The sequence below is a fragment of the Bos javanicus genome, chromosome 10, assembly GCF_032452875.1.
Source record: "Bos javanicus breed banteng chromosome 10, ARS-OSU_banteng_1.0, whole genome shotgun sequence".
NCBI classification, from domain to species: Eukaryota; Metazoa; Chordata; class Mammalia; order Artiodactyla; family Bovidae; genus Bos; species Bos javanicus.
Genome location: NC_083877.1, coordinates 54001626 through 54018788, shown reverse-complemented (window position 1 = coordinate 54018788; position 17163 = coordinate 54001626). Strand labels below are relative to the sequence as shown.

The 17163-nt window shown below is 35.9% G+C and overlaps 1 protein-coding gene across 2 annotated transcripts in view; it reads right to left on the bottom strand.

The window, feature by feature from the left end:
- Window positions 1-17163, bottom strand: part of NEDD4 (NEDD4 E3 ubiquitin protein ligase) — a 142190-nt gene that overhangs the window by 74780 nt on the left and 50247 nt on the right. Inside the window, exon 1 of one of the 2 annotated variants that reach the window (XM_061431207.1) lies at window positions 12034-15400. The exons of the other annotated variant lie outside the window; for it this stretch is intronic. Within the exon in view, the coding sequence (XP_061287191.1) occupies window positions 12034-13584 (1551 nt within the window). The 5' untranslated portion in view covers window positions 13585-15400. Of the gene's footprint in view, window positions 1-12033; window positions 15401-17163 lie in introns of those variants that run through there. 2 annotated transcript variants of the gene reach the window in all.

Here is a 17163-nt window from a genome sequence, read left to right as displayed (position 1 = left end):
CTTTAGGATGGACTGGTTGGATCTCCTTGCAGTCCAAGGGACTCTCAAGAGTCTTCTCCAACACCACAGTTCAAAAGCATCAATTCTTCAGTGCTCAGCTTTCTTTATAGTCCAATTCTCACATCCATACATGACTACTGGAAAAACTATAGCTTTGACTAGACGAACCTTTGTCAGCAAAGTAATGTCTCTGCTTTTTAATATGCTGTCTAGGTTGATCAAAGCTTTTCTTCCAAGGAGCAAGCATCTTTTAATTTCCTATTACTTAACTGTTAACCTGGATTCTTAGATTTATATATGATTCAGATTGTACATATAAAAAATAACTATTATGTTATGCACTGTATCACCTTATAGTTTAAGATACACCTTCATATACTCTCACAACAATATTATAAGGCAAACAATAATAGTCACTTTTTACTGAGCACCAACTATTTGCCAAACAGATAAAAAATTTCCAATCTTCAAAACAACTTCACCAAGTTTCATATCCTTCTCATTCCATAAACATAAAATTAAGATGCAGAGAAGCTTTAAGAGGAATTAATACAGCTAATTTGTTTTGAGCACATTTTCACACTACCAGGGAATTAGGAAGGTAGGTATCCCAGATGTTTGAACTCTCAAGGCAGCTCTGTGGTAATTAAGGGGGAGGTAAGGTATAGTTAGGTGGTCAGCTCTAAGTCCTAATTCTAACTTTACTTTTAGGTTCTGAAGACAGCCTCAATCATGTTGGTAACAAACATATTATCAAAAATTATCTGATTAAAGAGATAGAAAATCCTATGCCTAATAATTGGCTCACTCAGCCCCAAAGTGAATGAACATCATAACATAGATGAAGAATTAGATAGACACATCTTAAAGGAGAGAGCTATGTCAATACTAAAATGACCTAGATGATTTAGAAAGAGATCCAGTCAAAACAGTTCAGAACTATTGTTAATTTTGTTAAAAACAATGACTGTGTGGTATTTTGTATATTTAAATGGTCCTTCTCCATTACAGATCCACTCCAAGTATTTATGGGTAAAATCGTAAGATATTTGGGATTTACAAAAAAAAAAAAAACAACAGAAGAAAAGGAGGGGAGGACATGGAAGCAACCTAAATGTCCATTGACAGAGAAATGGATAAAGAAGACATGGTGCTGATGGAATATTACTCAGCCATAAAAAGGAACAAAATAATGCCACTGGCAGTGACATGGATGGACCCAGAGATTGCCACAGTGAGTGAAGTGAGTCAGACAGAAAAAGTCAAATTCGTATGATATCGCTTATATGTGGAATCTAAAGAAATGGTACAAATGAACCTATGTACAGCACAGAAGTTGAGTCACAGATGTAGAAGACAATCTCCTGGTTATCGGGGGTGGGCGGAGAGGGATAAATTACGAGACTGAGACTGACATATACACACTACTATAATAAAACAGATAACTAGTGAGAACCTACTGCATAGTACAGAGTGTGTATATATGGATGTCTAAGTGACTCACTTGGCAGCAACTAGCACAACATTGTACACCAACTATACTCCAGTAAAAATCAGTTTAAAAAGGAGGGGGAAGGATGGATCACCTGATTGACAAGACGTTAGTAACTACTGAAACTGAGAGTTCACTGGGGGCATACATGGGGGATCACTGCATTATTCTTTCTACTTTTGTGCGTCTTGGAAATTTCCCACAATAAAAAGTTTAAAAATATCTGGGGGGAAAAAAAGACATATGGTTTACCATGGTTTAGGTAGTTTATGATATAATAGTTATTGAAGAGAAATAAAACTCAAAGAGTGTCGTAGGAGGTAGAAACACACAGAATGCATTATTTGATCAATAAAATTAATCAGAAAGAAGAAAGTAATTATAAGTGTTGGGTCCCAACTCAGAAGAAAAGAAAAAGAAAAGTTTGAAAGATAAACCGTTTCTCTAGAAATATGCTTAACTAATCCCTGAACCTCACTTTCACTCAACAATGGCAAGAAAAAAAGGACTTGATCTGGACTTGAACAGGACTCGACCTGTTCTTCAGAGAGTAAAAGTTATTCATCAGGTAGTAGTCAGCCTAAGTGGAAATTTTCCTTTAGACAACTCTCTTTTTGTCCTTTCTGATGCTATTTTTACAAGAATAACCTTCCCCAAGCAGTTTTATTTATCTTGTAGATTTCCCCTATTGCAGTGTGGAATGAAGTCTTCCTGGTTAGAAATGCAGAAAAGGGCTTTAGAATACATAACTGAGCTGAGTTTTGGTCCAAATATGACATTTATTTGACTTATGATCCTGACTAAATAATTTTTAACTTTTCTGATCTTTTTCTCTTATTTGTAATATGGAGATAATCACTAACTCAAAGAGTTTTTCTAAATGTGGTACATAACACAATATGTTGACTGATTCAACCTTTCACAGATATTGGGTCAAAAGTTTAAAAAAGAACATATCATAAGCATTCATATAGCTGATTCATTTTGCCATACAGCAGAAGCTAACACAACATTATAAAGCAACTATCTGTTGTTGTTTAGTTGCTAAGTCATGTCTGACTCAGTAACTCCATGGGCTGTAGCATGCCAGGCTCATCCATCCCACTATCTCCTGGAGTTTGCTCAAATTCACGTCATTTGAATTGGTGATGCAACTATACCCCAATAAAAAAATTTTTTAATAAAGTCTATTTTTTTAAGGGAAAAAAAAGGAATATATCAGAATTTTGTCCAAGTTAAAACAATCATATTTGAGGTGATGACATGCCAGTGAGCCAGTGAGCATCCAATGTTCTACTCCACCAGGGGGCCATTCTGGTCTCCTCTCCCTTCTGTCTGCACCAAAATACAGTTCTAACAGCTCTATCCTCTTCCTCTGAGGACAGGCACCCCCATTTACATTTAAATATAAGAGGTTGGGAGATGTGTTAAGGAAACCACATATTCTATTATAATGGATGTTTAAATCTGGTCTTTCTGGGAGCATCTTCACTTCTAGAATATATATACACAATGTATTTCAGACAAGTTATGCAAATCAGGCACCTTACAGACTGTATATTAATTAAATTATAATTAGTATCTTAAGAATTTGATAAGTAAATATCACTTTTAAGGCATGATTTACCTTGAATTAACTTAGTTTCAGAACTTGTGAAACAAATCACCTCCATTCCTAGTTTATCGCTCACCACAGCTATGAAACATAACTGGGAAATCATTGCAAATTTCTTCTCTGGAGAAACTGACCTCTGAGACAAGACCTCCAGATACTGACAGTTAGAAGACTCCTGACAATGAAGCTAACCATCTGAAAAGCCTCACCCAACTACAGCGCCTCCAGATAACTTCATAGTGACTCACTCTCAAATATGAACAGACAGCCAAGGTTCACCAGACACCTGGAGGAAATTTTTCATCTAGTAACACAGAGAAACAAACGACAGCGGCAAAGTGACCCACAGGAACCAGACACAACATAGGACCCATAACAAAACTCAAAGGAAAAAGCCTTAAGTAAAATATTCTCAGAGAAATAAGAGACTGCACTTCTAAAGCAAGAATAAAAACAAGGAATCATCAGAAAACAAGATAGAACTTTAGGAACTAAAGCAACCAAAATTTTAAAATTAAAGAGAAGGGACCACTTGGGGGAAATCTTCCAGAAAGCAGAATAAGAAGGCAAAGAAACAGAAAACAGAAGAGAAAAGTAAATTATAAGATCAATCCAAGATGTACAAACTTGGGCTAATAGGAATTCTGGGGAGAGGGAACACAGAGAAAAAGGCAGAAAGGAAATCTTCAATGAGAAAACACCTGATTTTTAAAATAAGCACCTGTGTCATCTTGATAAAAATTTGAATTAATTAAAAATTATATAGACAATCACATAACTCAGAGTTTAGGTGTTCACCTGCCTGAAGTAGGCATATGAACATTATTATATATTATGTTGTTTTCTGGTTCTTTATTTAAACAGATAATGCTGTCTTCTCATCTAAAGTACAAACTCTTCAAAGCCAGGAATAATATTTGCCACTCACAGTAGGCACATATTCTATTTCTGATAAATACTTGTTAAACTCATCTGCTTAGAAGATGACTTGAGTTTCCATTAAGCTCTGAAACTCCTTAAGAGGGTTCAGTCTTTCAGGTTTGGTACAAAAGGTAAAGGTCATTCTTAGCTAAAACAGCTACTTAAAACCCCAAGAAAAATGGTGAGAAATCGGCTGTTACATCAAGTCTGAAATGAAGTCATTTTATTAAACAATGATGAACTTAAAGCTAGTCAAATGGCCTGTGTTTAAATATTCTTAAAACTTCTGATCCATTCCATCTTCTTTTTTAGAAAATTTGATCTGAGCCTCTACCCAGACACATAGTTCTACAGCACCAGTTAGTGGAATATGTAGGCTATGAATCAGACTCCACTGTGGAAATGAATCCTTGAGTCACGATCATAATATTCCATTGGCATCCACCCCAGGGACAAGGTATTCATTTAAGAGTGCCACTCTTTCAAACAGAGGATGAAGCATCAAGAAGCTCCCACTCATCATTATAGTCATCCCTCAGATATCCCAGTTTGGTTATCTGTTTGTGCGAGGTTGTCTGGTCACCTCAGATTCTAGTCACCTACCAGATTCTACAGTCATCTCTACCCCATTACAAAGGGTCCCTTGGCTTCAGAGATTAATTTAATGAATACTTAATAGTGTCTATTTTGAGCTATGCACTGTTCTAGGTACTAAGTATCTAGCAGTCTCTGATTTAGGGAATAATATTCTAGTAAATGAGAGCCCAGAAAAGATTATTCATTTGCTAACCCCTTCTCTAGATTCAATCAATTCTAGAAAATTTATATTTGCCTGCCTCCTTGCCTGCCTATCTCCCCACCTTCAACTTTTTTCTTGCTATGCTCCCTTTTTCTCATTGCTTACTTGAAATGTTTAATGTCTTTTATACTCCCTGATGGAGAAGGAAATGGCAACCCACTCCAGTATTCTTGCTTGTGAAATCCCATGGACAGAGGAGCCTGGCAGGCTACAGTCCATGGAGTCGCAAACAGTCAGACATGACTTAGTGACTAAACACACACACACACAGGCTTCCTGAATTCAGGCCATGAAGACCATAAAAACTCAGCTACCAGTAAGATTTCTTCACTTGCTCCAATGGAAGATCAGTTCCCAACATTTTCATATACCAATTTATGCTTAAGAAGGAATATATACTTTTAAGTAGCATCACAAAATTACACATAAAGGATTTTTTTCACTTTCTCCTTATAGATCTATCAAAAGGATAGCTCATAGTAAGCACTGATTATAGATGGCATTTCATTTCATTACATAAGCCAATGTAAGATTCAAACATTCTCAGTAGTACCCTAAACTGAGCTCTTGAATGGCTTTTGGTCCAAACAATCCCTTCTGTATTACGTGGTCTCAACCAATACTAGTGTAAATGTCCAAGTGGATTTAAAATCCCCTGCAAATTAGCTTAGCCCTGACCATGGTATACATACAGTTCTTCTTTATGCAAAAGTGGAAGACAGACTCGCTGGATATTTCAACTATGAACTGTATTATTGTCCTTATTTTTTTTTTAATGGTCTTAAGTCTTGCTTCTCAAAGTGTGATTAAGGAATTTTAGCAGCATTGGTATGACCTGGGAAGCATGTTAGAAATACAGAACCCTCAGGCCCCACCCAGACCTACTATACCATAATCTGCCTTTTAACAAGATTTCTAGGAGAGGTACACACACGTGAAAATTGGAAAATTGGTAGTCCAAATGATGACTTAATGAACTATTCTCTAATTGTAATCCTTAAAGCATTAGAAGGCAGCTTCAGATCAGATCAGTAGCTCAGAAGGCAGCTTACCAACAAACATTTGAGAGAAAAGAGAGAAAAAAGGAAGCAGTCCTAGATATTATTTTAGCTATATCATAAAATGCTATCTTCAGCTTTGGTAAGAAGGACAAAAGATAAAAATTCAGTTAAGAATGTTTCTGTATTTAATGAACAACTGCATTTAAAGCCACTGTCCCTTGTAATACCAATATCTTTGATACAAACTTCTTTTTGATTGGTAATATTTTTTATATTATAGTAAATCACAAAATTTTTTACAATGTTACAGTTTTATCTTAGATGTAATACATCTAAATCAAGAGAAATCATGATCCTCCCCCCACCCCCAGATATTCCAGAACCTCACTAGAAACATCATGGGATCTCTTGGTCAAGGTGTTCTTTATTATGACCCATCCATGAATTGGGTTACAAGGTACATAAACATGCTAGTTTCTTGCCCTTCCAAGTTCTCAGAATTTTCTTCTTCTCTCAGAAGTTCTCAGTTCTGCTCTAATTATATTATACATGTTTTTTAAGTTTCAGTGAAAGTAAAATTACTTTCCAACAACTGCTGCTATGTTGAGAGCTTCCTCCCAATATCTCACTGAACAAGCACAGATGCGTTTACCTCTTGTTTTGAAAGGCTTTCTTATATCTCTCAGTGTTGGGTCTTTACCTGAGCATAGCCTTCCAGTCTCACATTTGGCCAACAAAGAATACCCAACCACACACTTGAGCAAGATTTCAGGTATTTTGTGGATATGCTGACAAGATCATTGGATCCCCTTCTCAGAATTCATTTGTTCTGCTAACCATCTTCCTGATCTCAACACATTGGCAGGCCACACCCAGGGACTCTGCCAAGACCCTTCTGCCCACAAAGGCTCTGATCCTAGCTTCTTCTCATCTATCCTATTCCCTGTAAGGGGAGAGAGGATCTAGAAGGGCCAGGCCTCACAACAGGTAGCTGCTGTGGGCTCCATATCCTGGAAGAAGCAGGTGACAGCAAGACAGAGGGCCTCTTCTCCAAGCAGTGTCTAGGAAGCAGCCTTAAACCCTGACTTGTTTTCTACCTAGCTCTATTTTTGTTTTGTCTTATTTTTGGTGGTAGGGAGGGGCAGGAGAAAATTTGAATAATCCTGCTCACCGAGAGTTATGCCTACTCATAGGCCATCTCACATTTTCACTCCTAATTTTTTCCCTTCATTTCATATTGCCGACTCTCCACTTCAGTTTTCTCTGCCTGTGCTCACTTATTCTATTGTTCTAAGGTGAAATAATAGGGAGCTAACAGAACTTTTTTTCTCCTAGAGAACAGGCTGCAATATTCTTGTAACAATTTGTCTTATGCAATTATATCTGCCTAACACCATGCTTGTCCTCTATATTGTAGCCATTAAATATAAAACTTGCCTACACTAACTCATGACTATTTTTGTGACACTGAGCAAACAAGCTATACCTGTTTTGCTTCCTTACCTGTTTCATTCTTTTTTCATCCAGGCTTTCACACTGTTCTCCTGAGCCTACTCCTACTGAAGTTATGAAGACCTCCTACATTCAATGGACACATAAATTCCATGGCATTGTATGCTGCCCGCCTTGAATTTTCCACTCTCTTGGCCCTCAGGCCTCTAAGCTCTTTTGGCCTCTCTGCCCCTCTAGTGACTCTTGGTCTCCTTTTTATCTCCTCCTCCATTGCTTCTCCCAAGTTAGTAGTCCCCAGAACTCTGATTTATCACTCCTCCCATCTCACTTTCATGCTTTTTCCAGTCCATCCTTATGGAAATCTGACTAGATGCTTAACTCCCAAGCTACATTTCCAGCTCTCACTCCTCTCCTGAGCCAGAGCCCGTATCTCCAACTACCCTACTTGACAGCAGTACTACCAGGGTAACTTCTCAGGACAAAAACTTAATGATTCATGGTTTCTTCTTTGCCCTCCCAATCTGGCCCCTTCTCCTGAATTCCCTATCTTAGTTCATGATGTCACCATTCACCTAGTTGGCCAAGTTAAGAAAAGTTTAATTCACTTATAATCCATGGTGTCATAAAAAAAATTATCATCTAAAAACACAAAAGTAGGCACACTACACTCTCAATAACAACTTTTCCGTCGCCTAACTACTGTCTGTCGGCAGGAGACACGCTGCTTTCCTTCAGCATGAGGTGCTCCACGCAATGGAACTCCCACCACTTCCAGTGTTATCATCTACCACAACCCCGGACTCTGTGTACTCCAGTCACACTGAACTACTTACAGTGTGGTTCTTTCACATCTCCAGCCTTGTACGTGTGGCTGCTTCTGCCTACAGCAATGTGTCCCAAGAGCAGTCAGGTTTGCCCCTGGGGGGCATTTGGCCATGTCCGGAGACATTTTTTGATTGTGACAACTGAGGCAGATGATGCCACTGGCACTGAGTAAATGGACACCAGGGATGCTGCTTACATCCTACAAGACAAAGGACAGCCCTCCGCAACAAAAAAGTGCTGAGATTGAGAATCCCTGCCCTAAATATCCTCCTTGATTCTCTGCCTGGGGAACTCCAACTCACCCATTAAGATTCAACTCAAATGTCACCTCCCCTGTGAAGCCTTGACTACCAACCGGGTCCTCTCCTTCAGACAAATATTGTTGCATCTTTCTCACTTTCTCATATGCAGCTCTATTGAGCACATCACATTTTAGTCTGAGAATTTTCTTGTCTACCAATATGTCTCTAAGGAGAATGGGATTTCCCCCAGGAAGACACTGTGCTTTATTATCTTTTATTCCCAGAGCTTGAGTCCGTGCCTGGCAAACAGGAGGCACTCACACATGTGCTAGATGAATGAATTAAAGAAACATCTCCAGAGAAATATAAAATATTTCTGAAGAAAACAATTTAGCTCCCTGAACCACCCTGAAATTAGTATTTTAGTTCTTCAGTTCTAAGAAATGCACATGTACAAGCACATACTTCTCTCCAAGTTTCTAAAACTGGTCATTAACATTGTTGCATCACAGTTTTAGAGTCAATATTTATAAACTATATTGATTTTTATAGGAAAGATTAAGTGTTCAAAATAAATTTAACCAAATGTCTCTAAATATTCTGCTAAAGTTAATAAAATGAGGACAGAAAATAATGGAACACTGAAAACAGTGTATATTTAAAACAGTTATTTTGGGAAGAACAACTAAATATATTATTGAAACGTACAATCTTGAGATTAGTTTTAAAGGCTTTGAAATAATTGAGACAGTTTTTTAAAGTTCTACCATACCAGGCTTAAGCAATTTACCTATCTGAGATTAAATAACAGAAAATAAACAAAAACCTTTACAATAAAAAGAAAAATGTAAAGCCAAACTTTCTGAAAAAAATATGCATATACATGAAGAATGGAAGACATTAACAAGCTGGGGCAAATGCTAAAGTATTTAAAATAACAGGGCAATGACATTTCTGAGCATCCTAACAACACAGGAAATTTTAAAAACATAGATAGGGAAAAGTGAAACAATAACAGAGTAAACTAACAATTATACAGATTTTAGAAACCTAATGGTAATTTTTGTAACTGAATAAAAACCATCTCACCTACTTAATCTCTCTCTTGATCAAGCTGATAAGACACACAATGTTAAAATGTCAAATGCCTACTTCTAGATTATAAAGCCTTTACAAAAGTAATATTGTCTCTCAAAAAGTATATACAATAAATATATACCAGTTATTGGTACATCCTTTGAAGGCAAATAAGTGAGATAAACATGATCATGCAGATTACAAAGTCTCTTCTTCATTCTAAATTGTAAACAACACACAGACCCAAGTTGCAGATACATATAAAAGTTCTCACTAGATTTAAATAATTAGCCATTAATGAGCTGTTGATTATAGAGTTAGAAACTGGATACTATTCTGCTAGAGACTGGACGCTAAACACAGAAGAAAAGAATCTGTAGACCTCTTCATGTTTTAAAAACCAGGGTCCCTGACCAAAGCAGTGATTTAATTTCACGGCTGCTGGGTACAGATAGCTGACATTACTAAATGCTACTCTAATATCAACTTGTTAAATGTGAATCCAGACTCAGCATATCAGAATACTAACCCAGACTAACTGGAGTCATGGGAAATATTTTGGGAGCTGTTTATTTATAAGTGAGTTACAATATACCACTATAATTAGATTAATATATAATTATTGATAAACACAGGATTATTTCTAAAACCCCATTATTGTTGTCACTGCTATGTTTAGAAAAAACAACATTACTATTTTCCTCTTAAAACAAGCCCTTAATTTACCATTAATCAATTAGATCAATTTAGATCTAGCACGTGTTGTTTAATGGTCCTATGTTGTTTACAATTCTTATATAAAAAGTTGTTTAATAAACATTAAGAGGAAAAACAACTTAGAGCTTTCCAGCAAATGACACACTTCAACTATTTTATAACTGAATAATCTAGCAAAAAATAGATTCTGCAGAAAGCTAGGCATTCAGCTGTCACAAAATATGTTTAAGTTAGCTTACCCAATTTTAAAGAAAAACCAGTGAAAGTATATCTTTTAGCCACACAAAAGGCAGTCAAATTTAATTTAAAAACATTAAAAAGACCATTTTTTCAAAAGTATCAACAACAACAAACTATAATATTACCACAAAATCAATTCTTTAAAGAATATTTTTATAAATATTTCTAGGTCAATTATTTGTTTCAGGTTAATTATTTCATTAAACGTAAAATACATTTGCAAAGTACATGTAATTCAATTAGCAAACTACTAATACGTTTTTTCACAGTATCACTTAATTGCTTTTTTTAGGAGACAAAATAATTGAATGGATTATAATCTCTTAACAGTTAGTGTTTTAAAAGTTTTGCAAACGGAATTAATAATTCTAAAACATACATTGGAATATGAAATGTGATTTTTATTCATCCCCAGTAAAGTAGTTGCTTATATTAACATCTGGGCATTGGTAATAAGAATTATTATATTCATCAGATTTCAAAAGAGAGAAAACAAACTAGCAAATATTTAATATTTTATTTGCCCAGAAATTTTAAAAAACACTTTAATTTTGATAGTAAGTGTTATATAAACACAGATAAGCAGATAAGTTTCTTTGCCTCAAACTATTATGTACTGTCATCTAGAATTGGTTTAGTCAGAAACACTTTTTTTAAAATTTCCTAAAATCTGCCAAGATCTTCCAAACACAGAAATTTTAAAAATCTATTCAAGTTCAAAACACTTAAAATACTTTGGAATGGCCAAATTACACAAAAAATTGTTTTGGTTAAGATTCACTGGAGTTAAATTACTACCATAATAAAGCAAAATTACCCAAATAACAAATTAATAAGATAACTAGGAAATGCCTAGCAATTGAAACCATAAAAATATAAAATTTAGAGTTCAATATTATTGAAGGAATGAGTTACATTTTAGAAGGCATTCTTAACTGGTAGCTAAAGAAAAACAGGGTGGAACAAAATTCCTGTGGTTAAGGGTATATACAAATGCAAATACCATTTATTTTTCCTCTGCTTTAAACATTCAGTATAATAGTTTTTATCAATGATCAAATAAATATATGTATTTCAAAGAAATATTTTCTCTATGTTCACTTATAAGAAAAGTTTCACATTTAAGTAGACTTTTTACTGTTTAATACTTTAAGTGGCTTTCAATATTTTACTTTTTTCATAAAGCTTAAAGAGGGCTTAAAGGGGCTTTTTTTCAAAATGCTTAATGCTTAAAGCATTTATAATGCTTTAAAATAAATACTAAATGAGCATTTTTGAAAATAAGAATGAAATACGGAGTTAGACTTTAAAACACCATGCCACTCAAGGGGAAAATATACTAAGGCAAAATATTATAAAACAAATTATTAGTTAAAGCCTGTTCTTATGCTACAGAATGTTTTATGGCTTAAATCACTTTGGAAAGGTTTTTTTTTTAATGCATATTTTGTATGCTGATAAAATAATAAATAGAGTGAAAAACTATTAGGCATTTTTTAGATTCACAAATATCAAGTTCATGACTACAAAGTACTTGCTAGCTAAGGACCAAAAAAATATATAAAGCAGCCAAGTTATAATAAATTTTACCAAATATTTCACAGAGCTATTCTAGTATAAATTAACATTTTCCAAAATCAAAGGAAACTTACCTTACAAGAATGCTTTAAAGAATTAGGTAGTTCTTTTGTGAAATCTCTGTTGCTGTCTCTGGTTAAATTATCAACTTTACCTTCATTTCCAGATGCAAACTTTATGAGTAATTGAGATGGTCCCCCCTTAGAACAACTGTGCTTAATGCTAGATAAACAGGAAACATTTGGATAAGTTCCCCCCAATGAAATACTTCTCTGTAAAAGAGCATGGTTTTTGTTTATCTGTAAATTTGGTCTTTCCAACTGTCCATTGATATTTATTTGATAATCTACATTTTGGGAGGATGGTAAACATGCAGATGTCCTATGCATAAGCTTAATAAACTCTGGATCAGAATTAAGCTCAGTTTCTGACATCTCTGGTTTACAATCACCATTTGCTGCTTCACAATCTAATGCAGTTGCTTTCTGTTGGGTAAAATGCAGTGAAACACAAGAATATCCTTCAGATGGCTTTTCACAGACAGTCTGATTTGGACTATTATTTGCAATAATGATTTTCTTTTGTAACGAGCCCTTCCTGTGAAGAGGCCGTATGTCTCTTACTTCTCCGGGAGTACAGACTGTCTTGGATAACCGAAGTCCATTGACAGCTGTTGAAAGAAATCCCTTAGCACTAGTGCCATCTTCATTGTGGGCAATTTCACTAGGAGAAATAATAAACTGGTGTGAGGTCTGATAGGATCCTTTGCTTGAAAGAGTACCTGTACTTGTTGGAGAAGTTGGTGGGGTATTTGAAGGACTCCTAGGAAAAATGACTAAGGATGAACAACGTTTTAGTGGAATTTTCGAGTTCCTGCTCACTGGCAATTTCATAATCTCTAGTCCATGATCCAAGTCATCCTGGACAAAGGGAACTGTACTTGTACTTCTTGAAAAAATTTCACATGGAGTAGTATTCCTGTTTGGCACACTTCTATTGGAGGCGCTGTCAGAATATAAATTTCCACCAAAAAAGGTATCATCAGTTGGTGGAAAAGTATAACCACTGCTGTCACTGATGTTACTGTTGGTGTATGAACCTCCACTGGTGATACTTGTGCAGGACCCATAATCACTACCATTGCTGCTGTAAGACCCATTTTCACTGGCTGCAAAGTTACTAAGACTACCACTGCAAATGGCAGGACTGCTTAAGAGGTTACCATCATCCATGGCATTCAGTTCATTATCAACCACAGCACTGCCATCCTTTAAGACACAAGTAAACGAAGCATCATCACCATCAGCTAAGACATTGCCAGACTGAAGACATCCACTGTACCTTGTTGGTTGTAATGATATCTGCAGACAGCTGCTCTTTTTATGAACATTTTCAGGTGAAGGAAAAGATGATCTTTCCCGAGACTTAAGGTTTTCCTTTATTAACGGAGCTAGTGCAGTCTGTTTGGGAGTCAGCTTCATTTGAACCACGTTCGCCGTTGAAATCCGTGTTGGTTTCGTGAAGCACATGTGAATGCTGCTATCCAAATCATCTCCGGAGGTTTCTGACAAAGGATAAGTATTGCTTCTTCTGGCTGCAAAGTGCAATCGTAAGCTTTGTGCCATTTGTTCTCATTTCCAAACATGTTAAGGGCTGAGAGTCATAACAAAGATCTCTGTCGGTAGACAGGCTAGAAGCAGCTGCACTGCAGCAAAAGAAAAAATCATTTGTGGTGCCTGAAAGAGCTCAGAAGTAGTAGTTTTTATCCTAAGTAAAACCTTAAAGACCAGATAGCATAGAAAGAAAAAGACGGCCCATTACTGAGACTGACGTTTCCAAAATGTCTTGAATCGCTTGTAGTCAAAATGCCTTCACTTACAAAGCACTTGATTTCCAGCGACCTTTAAGCTGAGCTCAGCTGCAGCACACTGCCTCAAACACTGCCAACCTTGTTTCAATTATACCTTCTCCAATTTGCATGAATGAGTAACACAAGAACAACAATCTTCTAGCATTTCAAGTTGAAACAGTATTTTTTTCACTCCAGCTCTACTAAATGAACATTTAACTCTGTGAATCACGGTGCCTATACTTTCTCCAGCAGAGTTTGACCACTAATATTTTTACCCATAGGGATAGGATTACAGGAAGTTGGTAGGAATGAAACTCCATGTAATTGAGTATCAAATCAAGGATTGCATTTCCAAATAGTGGCCATACTAGGAATCCAGTCAACTTAGTAAATGTAGAAAGGAATATAGACTGTTAATATTTTTAAAAGGAGAAAGTTCAAATGTTTGTATATATTTGGAAATACCAAAACTTTGGGGGTGAATTAAAAGTTTAGCATTAAACCAAACATAAATATCTTAGTTTCCAAAACACTACGTACTTATAAAAAGTGAAAGCTGAAGGATCGAAATACAAAATTTGCCTAGTAATACTATTGCAAAAATTGAGCATACGTCTGAGAAAAAAACGTTTGTGAGAAGCTGTCACCAAGCATTTTCCCCTGTAATTTTAAGGCCTTTCCAGCCAAGCAGTACAGTCTTTAAATGATTCCATTTATATTTTGACTATTAAAATTCTGCCAAGAAATAGCCTAAGCAAACATTCCATTAAAAATATATGCAGATTAGACAGAAAAACTATACCCCAATATAGTTTGAGCACACAAGATATTTTATTCCACTGTCTATGCAATTCATTCACTTAAGAGAGTGTTGTGGTAAGTAAAGAAGTCTAAAAAGGATTTAACACATCAAATAAACATATCTCATTGCCAACTCTATTCTGAAAAACTCTAAGAGCTCTTTGCTGGCCCCTACTGGTGCATTGAAACAATTCATTTAGTTGTTTGATATCTATAAAGAAGCATAAACCGTATGGCATATTTCTTTATATAGACAAAGTACATACTTGTTTACATTTTTGAGTACTAGCACTGACCTAAAGATGGAATTACTTACCACTGCTGATAAAGCTCCCGCAGGAGAGAACAATATACTGTTTGTCCTTTTAGACGCTGTGATTTTGTATATATATATATATATTTTTTTTTTTTTTTCTGCTTTGTATTTATTTAACCTTTACTTTATTTTCAGTTTACTAGGTAATAAAAGTTTAATATTTTAATTTCTCCCCTAAAAGTCATAGACCAAGGTTGGTATTCTATCTGAAAGAAACACATTTATTTTTAAATAATACTCTAGGGTATATTTAAACTTCTTACCTGAATTTTACAGCTGGAACTCCAGTAATAAATATATACTGGCTCATTCATAGGAAAGTAAAAAGTAAAATAGTTCAGTTGTTTACACCACATAGTACTACACCCAAGTTGTACTTTTCTAAGTAAGTTTTTTTTTCCTAAGTAAAAGCAAATATGTAAAACATATACTTGCACTTTGTTTAAAAAAGAAAACTTAGGATAGATCTGTTCTCAATCATAATTTTCTAAACAGTGTTTTTAATCAATTAAGACAGGACAAAACAGAAATATGGAATTTACTAGATTCTATTTCTGACTAGAATGAGATACTACTATGTTTTAGAATGTGTACAGTTGTAAACTTAGTAATAAAATTGTTATGTTGTTTTGGTTTGGTATAATCTACATTATGATTTTATAGACTTCAGTACATATTCCCTTATAATCTTTTTTTCTTTATATAAGGAAGAGTCCTAATCTTTTCACTATACCTTCAAAAAACTTCAGCTTTCCTTCTCAAATTAAGTTAGGGATGACTCAATAAATGGATTATTTCTAATAAGCTAACCTATGAGATCAACCACTCATGCCTGTAGTCTAAAAATTCCAGTTAATCAGCAAATCTCTTTTGGGTGTTAATATGAAACAATTAACTGAATAAGCATTTTCTCTTTCTCTTATAGTAAAGCTACAGTAAGCTTCACTCTAAATATCAGCTTCATGTCCCCTAACTACATTTTAAGCTTCCAGGATCACAACTAAGCATATCTTCTGATCCTCCTGAGATCGCACTGGAACGATGTAAGCACCAAGTAACACCAGAGATGAGGCTGGAGGGATGGTGGATGGACCTAGCTACTACTTCTAAAGAAATATCAAAACACTGCAGCTGGACAAGAAGGCAAAATACTTGAAACATCTGCAAAGAGGGCTTCAGCCAAGGAAAAGTAAGATAATCAAATGCAATTCCTTGTACTCTAGGCTGCGTTTCAATTCTAGAAAGGTTAAACAGTTTGCATTCCTGGCTCTGGCCTAGGATTGCACAGGATCTGTACCACTAATAGAGCAGTGTGCAACCTAGAGAACCTGGGATAAGATGTAGCCTCCTGGCCAAAGAGATGCCAAGAGAGGAGTATCAACCCTAACCTCAAGGGGAGAAGAGTTGGAGAGTGATACCAGACCTCACTTGGGAGGAATCTATGCAAATCATAGAGCATTTTATATTCTAGAATGAAACAGATCATATTTTAGGATTAGACAGAAGCTCAGGACCCCACATTCTGAGATATTTAGTTTTCGATTATCTACACAGAAAATAAATGTGGTTATATACCCCTATGGACAGGCTCAGGATTATACTAATCATTGACTAGAACTCTGAAGGTCGATGTCCCCTGTGAGGCTTAATTGCGCATGTTGACTTGGCTAAGTTTTGAGTCAAACACCCATCCAAGTGTTGCTATGGAGCTATTATTTAGATGTGATTGACATTTAAATCAGTAGACATTAAATACAGCAAAATGCCCTCCATAAGTTGTGCGTTCATGCTAAGTCACTTCGGTCATGTCCAACTCTTTGCAACCTCATGGACTGTAGTCTGCCAGGTTCCACTGTCCACAGGATTCTCCAGGCAAGAATATTGGAGTGGGTGGTAGTGGACCTCAATCAGTTAAAGGACTTAAGAAAAAAGACAGATTTCTGGAAGCAAGAATTCTGCCTTAAGACTGTAACAAGAAACCCTGCCTGAGTTTCCAGTTTGCGGCCCAGCCGTACAGATTTCAGATGCCTTACTCCTACTTGAATCTGCAACCTCCCAGTACCATCTCACGGATTTCAGACACGCCAATGCCTTAATCAATCCCCCCCCCACCTCATTATCTCTCCCTCTCTTATTCTCCGTGTGCATGTATGTGTACCCTATTGGTTTTGTTTCTCTGGATAACCTTGACTAACACAACCACTAAACTTGAGATGCACAGCATGTCCACCTAGA